At 48.8% G+C, this 13,414-nt stretch overlaps 1 protein-coding gene across 1 annotated transcript in view; it reads left to right on the top strand.

The window, feature by feature from the left end:
* GFOD1 (glucose-fructose oxidoreductase domain containing 1) overlaps positions 1-12,110 on the top strand; it is a 99,708-nt gene extending 87,598 nt beyond the window's left edge. Inside the window, exon 2 of the mRNA XM_018039119.1 lies at positions 7,372-12,110. Within this exon, the coding sequence (XP_017894608.1) occupies positions 7,372-8,291 (920 nt within the window). The 3' untranslated portion in view covers positions 8,292-12,110. The remainder of the gene's footprint in view (positions 1-7,371) is intronic.

Here is a 13,414-nt window from a genome sequence, read left to right as displayed (position 1 = left end):
CTGATTGTGCTAAAGAAGGGCTCCAAGTGGCCGGATGGCAGCAATTCTCTGGGCATCCTGGGATAACCTACCCGGTCCAGGGCAAGAGAGCACAGCTGCTCTGTGGATAGAAGAAAGCATGTGTCTTTCCCCAGAAGTGTCAATGGGGAACCCCTTACCCTACTCCTGGGGGCAGTTTCCCTGGGATGGAGTATCAGCTCCCAAAAAAACTCTGGTCTCTGGAAAGAGAGACAGGTGAGTTCTCAGCCACAGTGTGGAGACCCTGGGCTTGGAGGGCATGATGGCGCAGCTGCCCGAATTCTACTTTAGGGTCCTTTCGTTGGAAACTCCTTCCCTGTGGCACTGAGTCTTCCCAGGGTGTGGATGTTTAGGATTGGTTACACAGCACACATGGTGGCTTCCCAGGTGGCACTAGTGGTAAAGAATCCACCTTTGGATTCCATGCAAGGCAGGGAACTCAGGAGACTTGGGTTCGGTCCCTGATTCTGGAAGATCCCTTGGAGGAGGGCACAGCAACCCACTCCAGTATTCTTGTCTGGAGAATCCATGGATAGGGGAGACTGGCTGGTTATAGTCCATAGCGTTGCAAAGAGTCGGCATGACTGAAGCGACTTAGCACACACGCACACACTCAGAAGAAAAACTCTGTCTCCCCACGAAGGACTTCAGGATGGCGGTAAAATGCCCTCAGTGATTTCATGTAAAAGCTCCTAACAAAGAGCAGGCGTACTGCCTTGCACATGGTACCTTCACCTTCCAGAAATTTACCATCATCTCATTTTCTCCTCAGCTTTAGCTCCGTGACTTGGGTGAGAAGGCATTAATCTTACCACCTTAAGCACTGGGAGCTCTTGCTTTATTTGCTGACAAGGGGACCTTGAACTTGATAAAGTAAGTTGGTTCCAATCCGAAGGCTTCCAAAAGACCCAACTTAAGTTCTTTGTCGTCATGCAAAGGGGCAGATGGTCTTCGTGGAGGTAGGTTAGGAAGACTTCCCCACAACATCCGGGCCAGTTGCTGCGTGTTTTCCACCACCCACCAGAGTCACGTTGTACCCCCTGACAAATACAGCAAGGTTCTTAGACAGCTGCTTTTGGTGTCGCCACAGAGCCCTGTGTGGAGTGGGCTGAGCATGGGGCCCTGGTGTTGCTGGAGGGAACAGCAGGGTGACCTCCGACTGCCACAGTCACGAGTGTCAAGAAAGCTCCCGCTGTTCCTCTACATCACTTTGAGCACAAATGTTGTTCAGTCATGTCCGACTCTCTGCAACCTCATGGACTGCAGCACACCAGGCTTCCCTGTCCTTCACATCTCCTGGAGCTTGCTCAAACTCATGTCCATCGAGTCAGTGATGCCATCCAACCATCTCATCTTCTCTCATCCCCTTCTCTTCCCTTCAATCTTTGCCAGCATCAGGGCCTTTTCCAATGAGTTGGCTCTTTTCATCAGGTGGCCAAAGTATTGGAGCTTCAGCTTCAGCATCAGTCTTTCCAGTGAGTATTCAGGGTTGAAACTCTTCCGCTGCTCAGCAAATGTCTGAGCTTTGGCCAAGTACACAGTGGTTTTTTTCCCTGGGCACTCGGGATTGCCCCCAGTCCATTTCACACCGCCTCTTTATTCGGAGTGGAATCAGGTCCATGTGTCTCATGTCCCTTTGTTTGATTCTCTGCTGCATGCTTTTTTTTTTTTAATGTTTGTTTTTGTTGTGGTAAAGCTCAATATAAAACATTTTAACCATATTTAACTGTACAGTTCAGTGGCGCTAAATACATTCACATTATTGCGCAACTCTCCTCATTATTCTCTCTCAAATTTTCCACTTTCCTAAACCGAGACTCTGTCTCCAGTAAACACTGAGTCTTCGTTCCCTCTCCCCACCCCCGGGCCTCTGTCTGTTGCGTGATTTTTTCTAAGATTGTTTGAGGCCCTAAAGTTTTGGATGTTTTGCTTTAGAAGGACACATCTCGCCACCAGACAATAGGAACCCCAAACCTAAAGGAAGTGTGTGTGTGGTGCTCTGAGAGACGTGTGGATGCAGGGCTGTGGGGTTTACAAAGCGGAGCCCAGGAGGGTGATCTTCCCCTGTTAGGAGTCAGCCACGGCTGCCTTGGTGGCGGGCAGCCTTTGAGGGTAGGCAGCCCTATGCCTCTTCCTGACCTCCTCAGTTCCTGTCTCCCTGGGAGAATCTACTTACTTTCACAGCAAAGGAAGGTCAGAGCCTCGCGCTTAGGGAGGTGCCTCTACTTATTATTTCCTTTCTAACACAAAATGGGGAAGGCTTTTCTCTCAAGAGCCCACCCCAGGACTTTCCCTGGGAGTGGCAAGAAAGGAGAGGTGCTAAGTCATGAAAATCAGGAAGGCACCAGGGACCTACGGTATTTCCGGAGAACCAGACCCAAAGCCCAGGCTGACAAAGGTGATTTGGAGGGCAGGGACCTGTCTGCTTTCTTTGGGAAAAATCCCTACACACAGTCAGTGGCATCTGACACACCAGACTGTGGGCCCTGCCACCCCTCTGCATAGGTAACAAGGCTCTCTTCACATGGCACATGATTCTGGGGGTGAGAGGAAAGCTCTGCGCCACATGGATGCACACGCAGTACACACACACACACACACACACGTGCGCACACACACGTGTACACACATGTGCGTGCACACACACGCGCGCGCACACACACACAGTATCTGATGACTGCAAGTCCGCAGTTAGAGTGGTATTCCTTCAGCCTATGTCCTCGATTCTTGTTAAACTGCTAAGGACATTGGAGTTTCAGGTTCTGGGCGTTTTGGAAGGGCAGACTTTGATGGGGAAGAAAAGAAGGCCAAGAAAACCTAAGGACTTTGAGGGCGGGGTCCAAGAAGTAGGGTTGAGGAAAGATTGCGTAAAAGAGAGAAAATAAACTGTGCTTTATAGATATGTGAGTGGTCTGCTAGCTCTGAGTTAGGGGTTCCCTTGAAGTTGGAAGCAATATCTAATTTTTTTAACAATACATTAATCCAGAAAAGAGGGGATATATGTATATGTATAGCTGATGCACTTTGTACAATAGAAACTAACAATACTGTAAAGCAACTATAGTCCAATAAAAAGAACCCAGTACGTTATAAGGGTTTCCATAGGGCTTCCTGGGTAGCTTAGCTGGTGAAGAATCCGCCTGCAATGCAGCTTCAATCCCTGGGTCAGGAAGATTCCCTGGAGAAGGGACTAGGCTACCCACTCCAGTATTCTTGGGCCTCCCTGGTGGCTCAGATGGTAAAGAATCCACGTGCAATGCAGGAGATCTGGGTTCAGTCCCTGGGTCGGAAAGATCCCCTGGAGGAGAGCGTGGTAACTCACTCCAATGTTCTTGCCTGGAGAATCCCATGGGCAAAAGAGCCTGGTGGGCTACAGTCCATGGGGTCGCAAAGAGTTAGAGACGACTAAGCGACTAAGCTCAGCACAGGAGTTATCTTATGACTTACCGTGGAGATACCTATCCTGCAGAACCCTAGGGGGCCATCCATGAGCTAGGGATATGGGTACAGTTTTGTGAATTGATCTTATTGAGAGAGTACATAGCCATCACCAGAATCATGAAGTCTTGGGAAAATGGATGGGAAGACCTGGCAGCGGAGCCTGAGCCTCAGCAGCATCACAGGTTCAGGGTTGGTGGGGCTTCTCCCAGCTCCCTGGGCACAACGGGGGCAGGTCCGAGAGCTCTGGGACCTTGGCTTTGAAGGGCCCTTCTGCCATCACATGAAGTCTTTATGACTCCTTTGGCCCTAAAAAACCCCCAATGTTTCTCTGACTATAAAAATACAAACTTAGAAAATGGTAGTGAAGAAAATAAAGATCAGTCTTGATTGTATTAATTAATTAACCACTGTAAACATTTTGATGTATTCTCTTTTTTTTCTTGTCCTTTTAAGAGAGAGTTGAGATCATAGTGTGTCTATGAATAGAGCCCTTTCACTTAACATGACCTCATAATCATTTTGCTTGTCACTAAAAAGTCTTTATGAGCATCGCTTTCAATGGTTGCACAATCTTCCATTATGCGGCTGTATTACAGCCTACTTATACATTCTTCTATCATTGGGCACTTGCATGGTTGTTAGCTTTTCACTTTAATAAATAATACAGTGAGAGGCATCTTTGGGCAAGAAGCTGTGATTGCATTTTAGAAGATTTCTTTACAACAGATTCCTAGAAGTCTCTTCTGATTTTTGAAGATACAGTATTGTGTGTCAAGACGTTGCCAAGACCCATCTGTAAAGTGTGGACATTGAGAAGGACAATAGGCAGAGACATGGGGCCAGACAGCAACGCTCACTGGTTTCCGGCACACACATGCATGCCGCTAAAGTGCTGTGGGCATCATGGAGACCTAAGAAATTAGAATGCCCAACCTTGTTCTTTGAGGAAGCTGCTGTCTCTTGTGGGACCACAATATACTTAAACAGTGCAAAGGAAGAGATGCCTATATCTCAGAATCTTGGGAGACCCATGCATGCATTTTTCTGGAAAGGGAGTCAGTAGCTTTCATCAGTATCTTTTCATCTACAAAGCTTCAAAGAATTACCCATGAGTTGATTGCTTCGGGTATGTGGAGGGGAGTGGATTATTTTTCTCAATTTGTGTTTTCTTTTACTATTTTATCTTATAGTTCTTATAGTAGAAAAATCAGGTAAACTTCTTTTTTCATGTGTCATTAATATGACCGGTAGCTGAGAAGATGGCCATCAGGGATCCTGGTTTTGCAGACCATGAGGTAGAGTATAGGAGCGGCCGCAGCCTGTACCCAGCAGGTGTGAGGCAGATTTGGGCAACATTGTGTCACCTGTACCTGTGGTGGCCTACTAATCTGTTTTCATAGAAATCTGCTCCCGCCAGCAGGAGTCCAGTGCCAATAGGATCATATTATCAGAACACGATGTCACACAAGTGCACAGGGCTTTTGGTAACACAACCCAGTGTTGCCTTATCCCTCTGCTGGAGCCTCAGTCTTCACCTGGTTGCTCAGAGTTCAAGAAGCTTCTTGCTGCTCATTCACAGTCATCAGGAAAGCCAGCCCAACTCTGCTAATGTAGAGGAGGCCAAGAGATGGGGTTGGTGTGTGGGCTCCATGCCTTTCACTTGGGGCCAGAATTTGATGTACACTTGGAAACTGACAGCCACCGATTGTATTTATTTTCTCCAATCTGTGCTGGGTACTTCCATTGCTCCACTTGCTCTTCCAGTGGGAAAATGAGAGCCCCACGTGCCTATAGCCTTGCCCAGGCATTTCCACTGGACAGACACGCACAGTCATAGGTCTTCCACAGGACCCTCTTAGCTCAGATGGAGGGCAGTGGTCATGGATTTTGTCAAGTCAGATTCCCGTGGTCAAGACAACCGGGATGGGTGTGGGTCTCATTGCGCCATCTGCCCTGTGGCCTGTCCCTTGTCTGTGGCTGGCGTGCTCCATAGTGGGGGTCTAGGTGCAGAACATGACTGCGCAGCAGAGACCTCATAGGAGGCAAGGTGCCTTGTTTCAGAAGCTCCCCAACCTGGCTTGCTAACAAATCTGTATAATTTTTTAAATTATTACCTTATTTTTTTAAGTCCCAGATAACTGTTTCTCCAGGTTCAGCTGAATTTTTCTTCCCTGACCTTTGACTTTCTGTTGGAGTGAATTCTCTTCTCCCTTCACTCTCCTAGCCTTTGATCCTTTGTCTTCTCTTGATCCAGAACAGCTTAGTTTCCTAAAGGGCATCATCTCCCTGGAACTCACGTACCCAGTATAGTCATGGTGCATGCATGCTAAGTCACTATAAGCATAATTCTTACTTAGTCTCAACTCCATTGCCAGAGGTGCCAACACCCCCAGTCTCCCCGCAACCAGACAAGATGAGGGCTGAGTCACCACCACCCATGTCTCAGATAGAAGGAATATCCGCTCTTCCCATAAGGAACTGGAAAACATTAAACAAACACATCTGTGACAGCTGCCAGCCCTAACCCATAATGCAAAATAAACAAGAAAACACACAAAACATAATCCTTTATTGGTGGTTGTAGGAGAGACAGGTAAAAACTTAGACTTTGGAAGTATGCGATTAAGAAATTTTTCCTCATACTTTATCAGACTCACAGTGGCCATGATTTCATCTTTATTCCAGTTCTGTCCAGATAAAAATACTATTCACTACACATATTTTTAATAAAAATTATATTTTACAAATAAAAATATATAAAACATTTCACATATAACTTTTGACAAAATATATTTTATATGTAAAACCCATATTGTGTACTTTAATAGAACATTTTATATTTAAATATTTTAATTTTACAAATAAAACTATATATGAAATGTTACAGATTAATATAAATAAAATATTAAGTGAAACACCTGATATTGGCAAATATTTAAAAATATTTGTAAAGTATAGGCTAGTTAAATGTATAAAAATAAATCTTAATATTTAAATCACTGTGATAGTTTAATACTAAAGTAAGTTGACTTTAATATTTAAAGTAATGCTGAAATATATAGAATGTTATTTTTGTATAAATAAAAGGTATAATAAGATGTTTTAAAATTGTAATAAGAGTAGTTAGTCATACAGGGAGGTCAACCCCAGTGCTCTCTGTCAACCTAGCGGGGTGGGATGGGGTGGGAGGTGGGAGGGAGGTTCAAGAAGGAGGGGGCATATATATACCTATGGCTGATTAATGTTGATGTTTGGCAGAAACCAACACAACTGTTGTAAAGCAATTCTCCGCCAATTAAAAATAATAAAATTTTAAAAGATAAAACTTTTAAAAAGGATAATAGTAAAAAAGGATAATAGTAGCTCAGCTGGTAAAGAATCTGCCTGCAATGCAGGAGACCCCAGTTGGATTCCTGGGTGGGGGAGATCCCCTAGAGAAGGGATAGGCTACCCACTCCAGTATTCTTGGGCTTCCCTGGTGGCCCAGACGGTAAAGAATCCGCCTGCAATGCGGGAGACCTGGGCCCAATCCCTGGGTCAGGAAGATTCCCCTGGAGGAGAGCATGGCAACCCACTCCAGTATATTTGCCTGGAGAATGCCATGGACTAAGGAGCCTGGCGGGCTACAGTCCATGGGGTCGCAAAGAGTCAGACACGACTGAGCGACTAAGTGCGCGCGCACACACACGCCAGAGACACAGACACACAGACACACACACCCCCACCCACCCAGACCCAGGCAAGAGTACTGGAGTGGGTTGCCATTGCCTTCTCCAGACACACAATAGCAACTACCAAAAAAGAGTAGTCCCATTCGCTTCCTGGTTCATGAACGCGGACCAGGGGGCCACAGCGCCCCTGTCTGCCGCTCGGCGCCAGCGTCCTGATGTGCTGTTTGTGCTCCGCCCACAGGCATTGGCAAGAACGTCATCTGCGACCGCGCGGCCACACCGCTAGACGCCTTCCGCATGATGTCGGCCGCCCACTACTACCCGAAGCTCATGAGCGTCATGGGCAACGTGCTGCGCTTCCTGCCGGCCTTCGTGCGCATGAAGCAGCTCATCGAGGAGGGCTACGTGGGCGAGCTGCTGGTGTGCGAGGTGCAGGTGCACGGCGGCAGCCTGCTGGGCAAGAAGTACAACTGGAGCTGCGACGATCTGATGGGCGGCGGCGGGCTGCACTCGGTGGGCACCTACATCATCGACCTGCTGACCTTCCTCACCGGCCAGAAGGCCATCAAGGCCCACGGGCTGCTCAAGACCTTCGTGAAGCAGACCGACCACATCAAGGGCATCCGTCAGATCACCAGCGACGACTTCTGCACCTTCCAGATGGTGCTGGAGGGCGGGGTGTGCTGTGCCGTCACCCTCAACTTCAACGTGCCCGGCGAGTTCAAGCAGGACGTGACCGTGGTCGGCTCGGCCGGGCGCCTCCTGGCCGTGGGCACGGACCTGTACGGCCAGCGCAACAGCGCCCCGGAGCAGGAGCTGCTGGTGCAGGACGCCACGCCGGTCAGCAACTCCCTGCTGCCCGAGAAGGCCTTCAGCGACATCCCCTCGCCCTACCTGCGCGGCACCATCAGGATGATGCAGGCCGTGCGCCAGGCCTTCCAGGACCAGGACGATCGGCGCACGTGGGACGGCCGGCCGCTCACCATGGCTGCCACCTTCGACGACTGCCTGTACGCCCTGTGCGTGGTGGACACCATCAAGCGGTCCAGCCAGACGGGCGAGTGGCAGAACATCGCGGTGATGACCGAGGAGCCCGAGCTGAGCCCCGCCTACCTGATCAGCGAGGCCATGCGCCGCAGCAGGATGTCCCTGTACTGCTAGCCCGGACTGGGGGGACCCGGACTGGGGACGCGGCGTGACCCAGGCCTCCAGCCAGAGGATGGGGGTGGGGGACACTAGGGGGCGGGGTGGGGGGAAGGGAGAGGTGGCCTCGAGGAGTCTGGGGGCCGGGAAGCGGAAAGGGGCAGTGTGTGGGAATGGGGTCTGGGAGGCCGAGCCCCTACCCGGATGAGGGGCCCCAATCAAGAATGAGTTGGGAGGCTGCCTCTCCCTGCCCTTCAACTGTGAGCAGCCAGGAGGGATGGCTGGCCTCTGCACTACATCCATCGCGCCACCAGCTCCCCCCCCAACCCCTAACCCCGTCTTAGCCTCCTTTGCAAGCCAAATGCCCGTTTGCAGTCAGGGCCCCTGAATCCAACAGGCGAGCTCAGCGGGCAGAAGAAGGTGCATTGTTAGGTGGCCACGCCAGCCCCTTGGTCTGGGGAGAGGCAGGATCAGTGGCTAAAGAGAAAGTTCAGATTCCAGGAAGCCACTTACAGGGTCTGCGGGAAGATAAAGTACTTGTAGCAAAGTATACAGCTTTCTTGAAGGTTGGGCCCCCCGAAGCTGAAGGGAGGAGGTGTCTTCCTAATTGACTTATTGCCCTTTTCTTGGCCTGAGGCCAAGTCAAGGAGTGCCAAGAAGGGCCAGCCGAGGCGAGAATCATGCTCCCTGGAGCCAAAAGGTGAGGGCAAGGGCCCCGAAATAGACAAGGCAGAGAAGAAAATTTCCCTTTGGATGTGTCAGGATTAAAAGCCCACAAGGAGCCACCTTGTAACTATTTCCAGTGCAGTATAGACATGGTCCTTTCAGAGGACCGAGGAGACAGCCGGATGGACCCAGGACCATAAGCTCCTGGGCTGTTGTCCAGGCCCCGGGGCAGCTGTGAGCCCCAGGCTTACAGGGAGAAGTCCCTAGCAGAAGGGAAAGTGAGCCACCCCTGTGCCCATCTCTCCTGGCAAGCTGGGGAAGGGCTCCTAGGAGAGTCCCCCACTTTGTGGATTTTAAAAGGGAAGCCTTCAGGTTCACACAGATATAATCATCTTCCCTTTGGGGGAGAAAAATGTCAAGGCTCTTTTCCTTAGTTTGGACCTTTGTTCCCATGCATCAAAAAAGTGAAAACTTTTGACTAGGTATTAAAACAAAAGGACAGCAAGGAACATTATCTTCAGTATTTCTAAATGGGGTTTTAGAACCCTCTGAGGTGTATAGTTTGCTTAGGCTTGAGAAAGCTAATATAGGAAAAAACGTCTTCTCCCTCCCCTGGCCTCCTATCCCGCTTATCTTAACGCCCTCTGCTTATTGAGCTTTCACTGGAGATGGCAAACTGCAGGCTCGGAGCAGGCGGTGCCAGAGGGAACGGCCAGAGACAGACAGACAGACACACGTGTTTATAAATGCTCTCTACCACCTTGTCACTAAAATCCTTCTTGGGAATTCAGACCTGGTCTTGAAAGAAAGCTTAAGTCAAATACATTTTGAAAATGAGGGCTTATCCTATTGTTTCCTTTTCTTAATTCTTCACCACACATAGGATGTTTGTTGAGGTTGGCTGTTGAGAGGATTACTTGTAAGTCTACGGAGTCTGTTCACAGTCACAGAAACCCAGCTGTTGTCTTTGGCACACAAGTAACATTTGGAGTCTTTTCAGACGGCCCGCAGTGAAACTGGAAGGGAATTTAAGGGGCTGAGAGTGCACCCCAGGCTCTGAGCAGGCAAAGTCTCAAAACGAACTAACTGTCCGATCAGTTGCTCCTCCATCCTCGTACGCTATGCATCCCAGGCTGACCCTGGGTGCGGTGGTGCCATGTCCAAACACCCCTGGAATGTTGGTATTTTCTAGCACAGAGGAGTAGGAATCATCTTCCTAGAAAGAATTTCCCTGCTTCCCGGGCCTTCCTGCCATGTGCGAAGGTTAGTCGGCTACAACTCTCCATCATATCATTTGTTCCTTCTCCGCTGACAGAATCAGCATGCCAGCTTTTGTAGCTAACAGCTCAAAACTAGAAGTTTGGTAGTATGGAAGCCTTCCAGTGAGAGTTTGAGTGGAAGGCCATGCCATGGACTTTTGAGGTTCAGATTCTCCTAAATTTCTCTCTGGATAAATAGGTTTTATAGAAACTGAGTGGAAAGAATTTTTTTTTTCTAGTTAGCCCAAAGGGTTGGGATCGAGGATGAAAAGAAAGGAAACTAGTGACCCTATGGGTCTCGTTTTTCTAAGTCATTTATAATCTAAGTAGGGCTGTTCCTGGGGGTTCAGTTTTGTTTCTGTACTTTAAATACTTGAAAGTTCTTTTCCCCACAAAGATCTCTGAGTTCTGTGATGAATATTTAGTGTCTAAAGCAAAAATTCTCATTTGAGGCTGGGGTATATGGAAGAATATATATTCTTAAAAAGCAGCATGAAAAATAGTACATGTACTCAGATTTTATCTACTGAAATGCATGTGATAGGTAGATGCACGAACAGGTAGAAGAAAAGGCCTAAATGGTTCATTTTGTTAATAGAAAAGCTACAGTACATGGCTTCGTTAGTGCTCCTTTGGCCCCAGACCTGTCACTTGCAAAGACTTTGTTAGGAGCCACAATATAAAGTTGAAATCTCCAGCTCTCAACAACATTCTCTAGGACTTTGCCCCAGCCCAGCACCCCTAGTAGTACCCGCAGGGGACTGGGTGGGTACCCTTGGCTGGATTGGAGCTTAGATGAAGCTTCTGGAGTCATCCAGCCCCCTTTCTCTCTGCCTTGTTGAATGTGTTTCAAGGGTCCAGCATGATGGAGGCTCCATCTCAGGGTCATCATAGTTGGTCCCCACTTGCCTGGTTTGTCCCCATCATTGTTCTGGGGGGCCTCTGATGTTTGGCTCATGCCACTGGTGGCCTCAAAAGATGTTCCAGATTCTGAGAGAGGGAGTGTAAGGGGTGCTCACCCGGTGCCCACAAGTGTTTGGGAATGCCCTGCGCTTATTTGGAAGGTTTGGATTCTCTGAGTTTTCTCTTGGAGAGTTGGTGACCCCTGTCAGCTCCCCCTATGACTCCTCCTCACCCCCCTGGGAGAGGTGTGGCAGGGGACCTCAGGGCCTCCTCAGCCCACCTTGGGCCTCTAAGGGCAGTCTTGGCCGACTCCAGCTGAAGCGGAAGTTCTCCCAGGCCCTTTTTCCCTCTGCAGAGAGCCATCTCAGTCCTCTCTGAGTGCCCACATTTCCTGATCATCTGCTGTGTTTAAGGTATTTTAAGTGTGGTGGTTTAGTTGCTCAGTCGTATCTAACTTTTGCAACCCCATAGACTGTAGCCCACCAGGCTCCTCTGTCTGTGGGATTTTCCAAGCAAGAATACCAGAGTGGGTTGCCATTCCTTTCTCTAGGGGATCTTCCGGCTCAGGGATTGAACCGGGGTCACCTGCATTGCAGGTGGATTCTTTGCCAACTGAGCTAAGTACATTCTCTTACTTAATCCATAAAACCACCCTATAGTATTGGGTATTGTTAGTCCCATTTTATACATGAGAAAATTGAGGCTGAGAGGATGAGTTACCTGCCCCAGGGTCACAAAACTATGAAGTACAAGAGCGGGGGTCACCTGAATCCAAAAACCTTCCTTCTCTTCCAAACCTCATGGCCTCCCACAAAGGATGGTGTGCACCTCTGCAGTTCTTTGCTGGGCAAGAAAGCACTCCTTGTTGAACCCTGTCGGGGACTGTGGGGCGACAGTGATTCGACACTGTGCCCTGCGTGGGGCTCCCCTCTGTGGCTGTCAACACCTCCCCGTGGAGCTGGGTGTCACATTTGCTATTGTGCCAGAAGTTTCCTTGTAGAGCTGCAAATAGAAGAGTTGATTTTTCTTCCTCTTCCAAACTGGAAATATCACTCAGCTTCTTTTAAAATCAACTTCCTAAGTTGATTCTGATGGCAGGCGATGCAGCCAACTGCAGAGCTGGGGACTTTTAAGAAGTTGTTGGCTGATTATTACAGGGTTGTGCTCTCGCTGATCCTAATAACATAGGAAAATGTCTCTTCTCAGGGAGCGGGGCGTTGACAGTGCATCTGACTTGGATGTTAGCTGTGCATGGCATTTGTGCCTTTAGACTCTCTTAGTTCTTGATCTTGTCCCATAGCCGCAGCTGTTGAATTGGACCTGTGGTCAAAGATGAGGTTTCTAATTGCATCACTTTTATCCTGGTGGGTATGGTGAAATGGGGGAAATTTAGCATTGGTAGGGGTACCCTGGGGAGGAAGTAACTCCAGCTGCAACTGAAGGGACTTCAGAGCCAATATATTCAATAGTTCCTTTTGAATCTCCAAGAGGTTGTTGTTGTTGATATTCAATTGCTAAGGCATGTCCAACTCTTTGCAACCCCATGGACTGCAGCACACCAGGCATCCCTGTCCTTAGCTATCTCCCTGAGTTTGCTCAAATTCATTGTTGAGTCGATGATGCCATCCAATCATTTTGTCCTCGGGTCACCCCCTTCTTCTGCCCTCATTCTTTCCCAGCATCAGGGTCTTATCCAATGAGTCAGCTCTTGGCATTAGGGGCCATAGTGTTGGAGCTTCAGCACCAGTCCTTCCAATGAATATGCGGGGTAGATTTTCTCTGGGATCGACTGGTTGATCTTCTTGCTGTCCAAGGGACTCCCAAGAGTCTTCTCTAGCACCCCAAGAGGCTAAAGTGAAAGTGAAGTCGCTTAGTCGTGTCTGACTCTTTGCGACCCCATGCACAGTAGCCTGCACCAGGCTCCTCCATCCATGGGATTTTCTAGGCAAGAGTACGGGAGTGGGTTGCCATTTCCTTCTCCAGGCTAAGTAATGAAAAAATAAAAGAACTGAATATGCCATTTCTCAGCCAGGACTGAAACCCCAGTTTTCTGACTTAGAGCCCCATCCTGCCTTCCTCAGCATCTCAGAGCTCTCAGATGGGGAGAGGGAGGCCCACAGGAGTGGGCAAGACATGCCCGAGGTCCCAGGGCTAGTTGGTAGAAGAGTTGCACTGAGAACTGGGGCCTGTAGCTGACCGTATTCCCTGAGCTCTTAAGCTGAATTCACTTAAAAAAAAATTATGTCTCAAATGTAGTCAGAAGACTAGCTGTTTAGAATTTCCCATTGTGACTGTAATGTGAACAATGGTCTA

This window comes from Capra hircus, chromosome 23 (genome assembly GCF_001704415.2).
Source record: "Capra hircus breed San Clemente chromosome 23, ASM170441v1, whole genome shotgun sequence".
Lineage (NCBI taxonomy): Eukaryota > Metazoa > Chordata > Mammalia > Artiodactyla > Bovidae > Capra > Capra hircus.
This window is presented reverse-complemented; position numbering and strand designations above follow the sequence as displayed.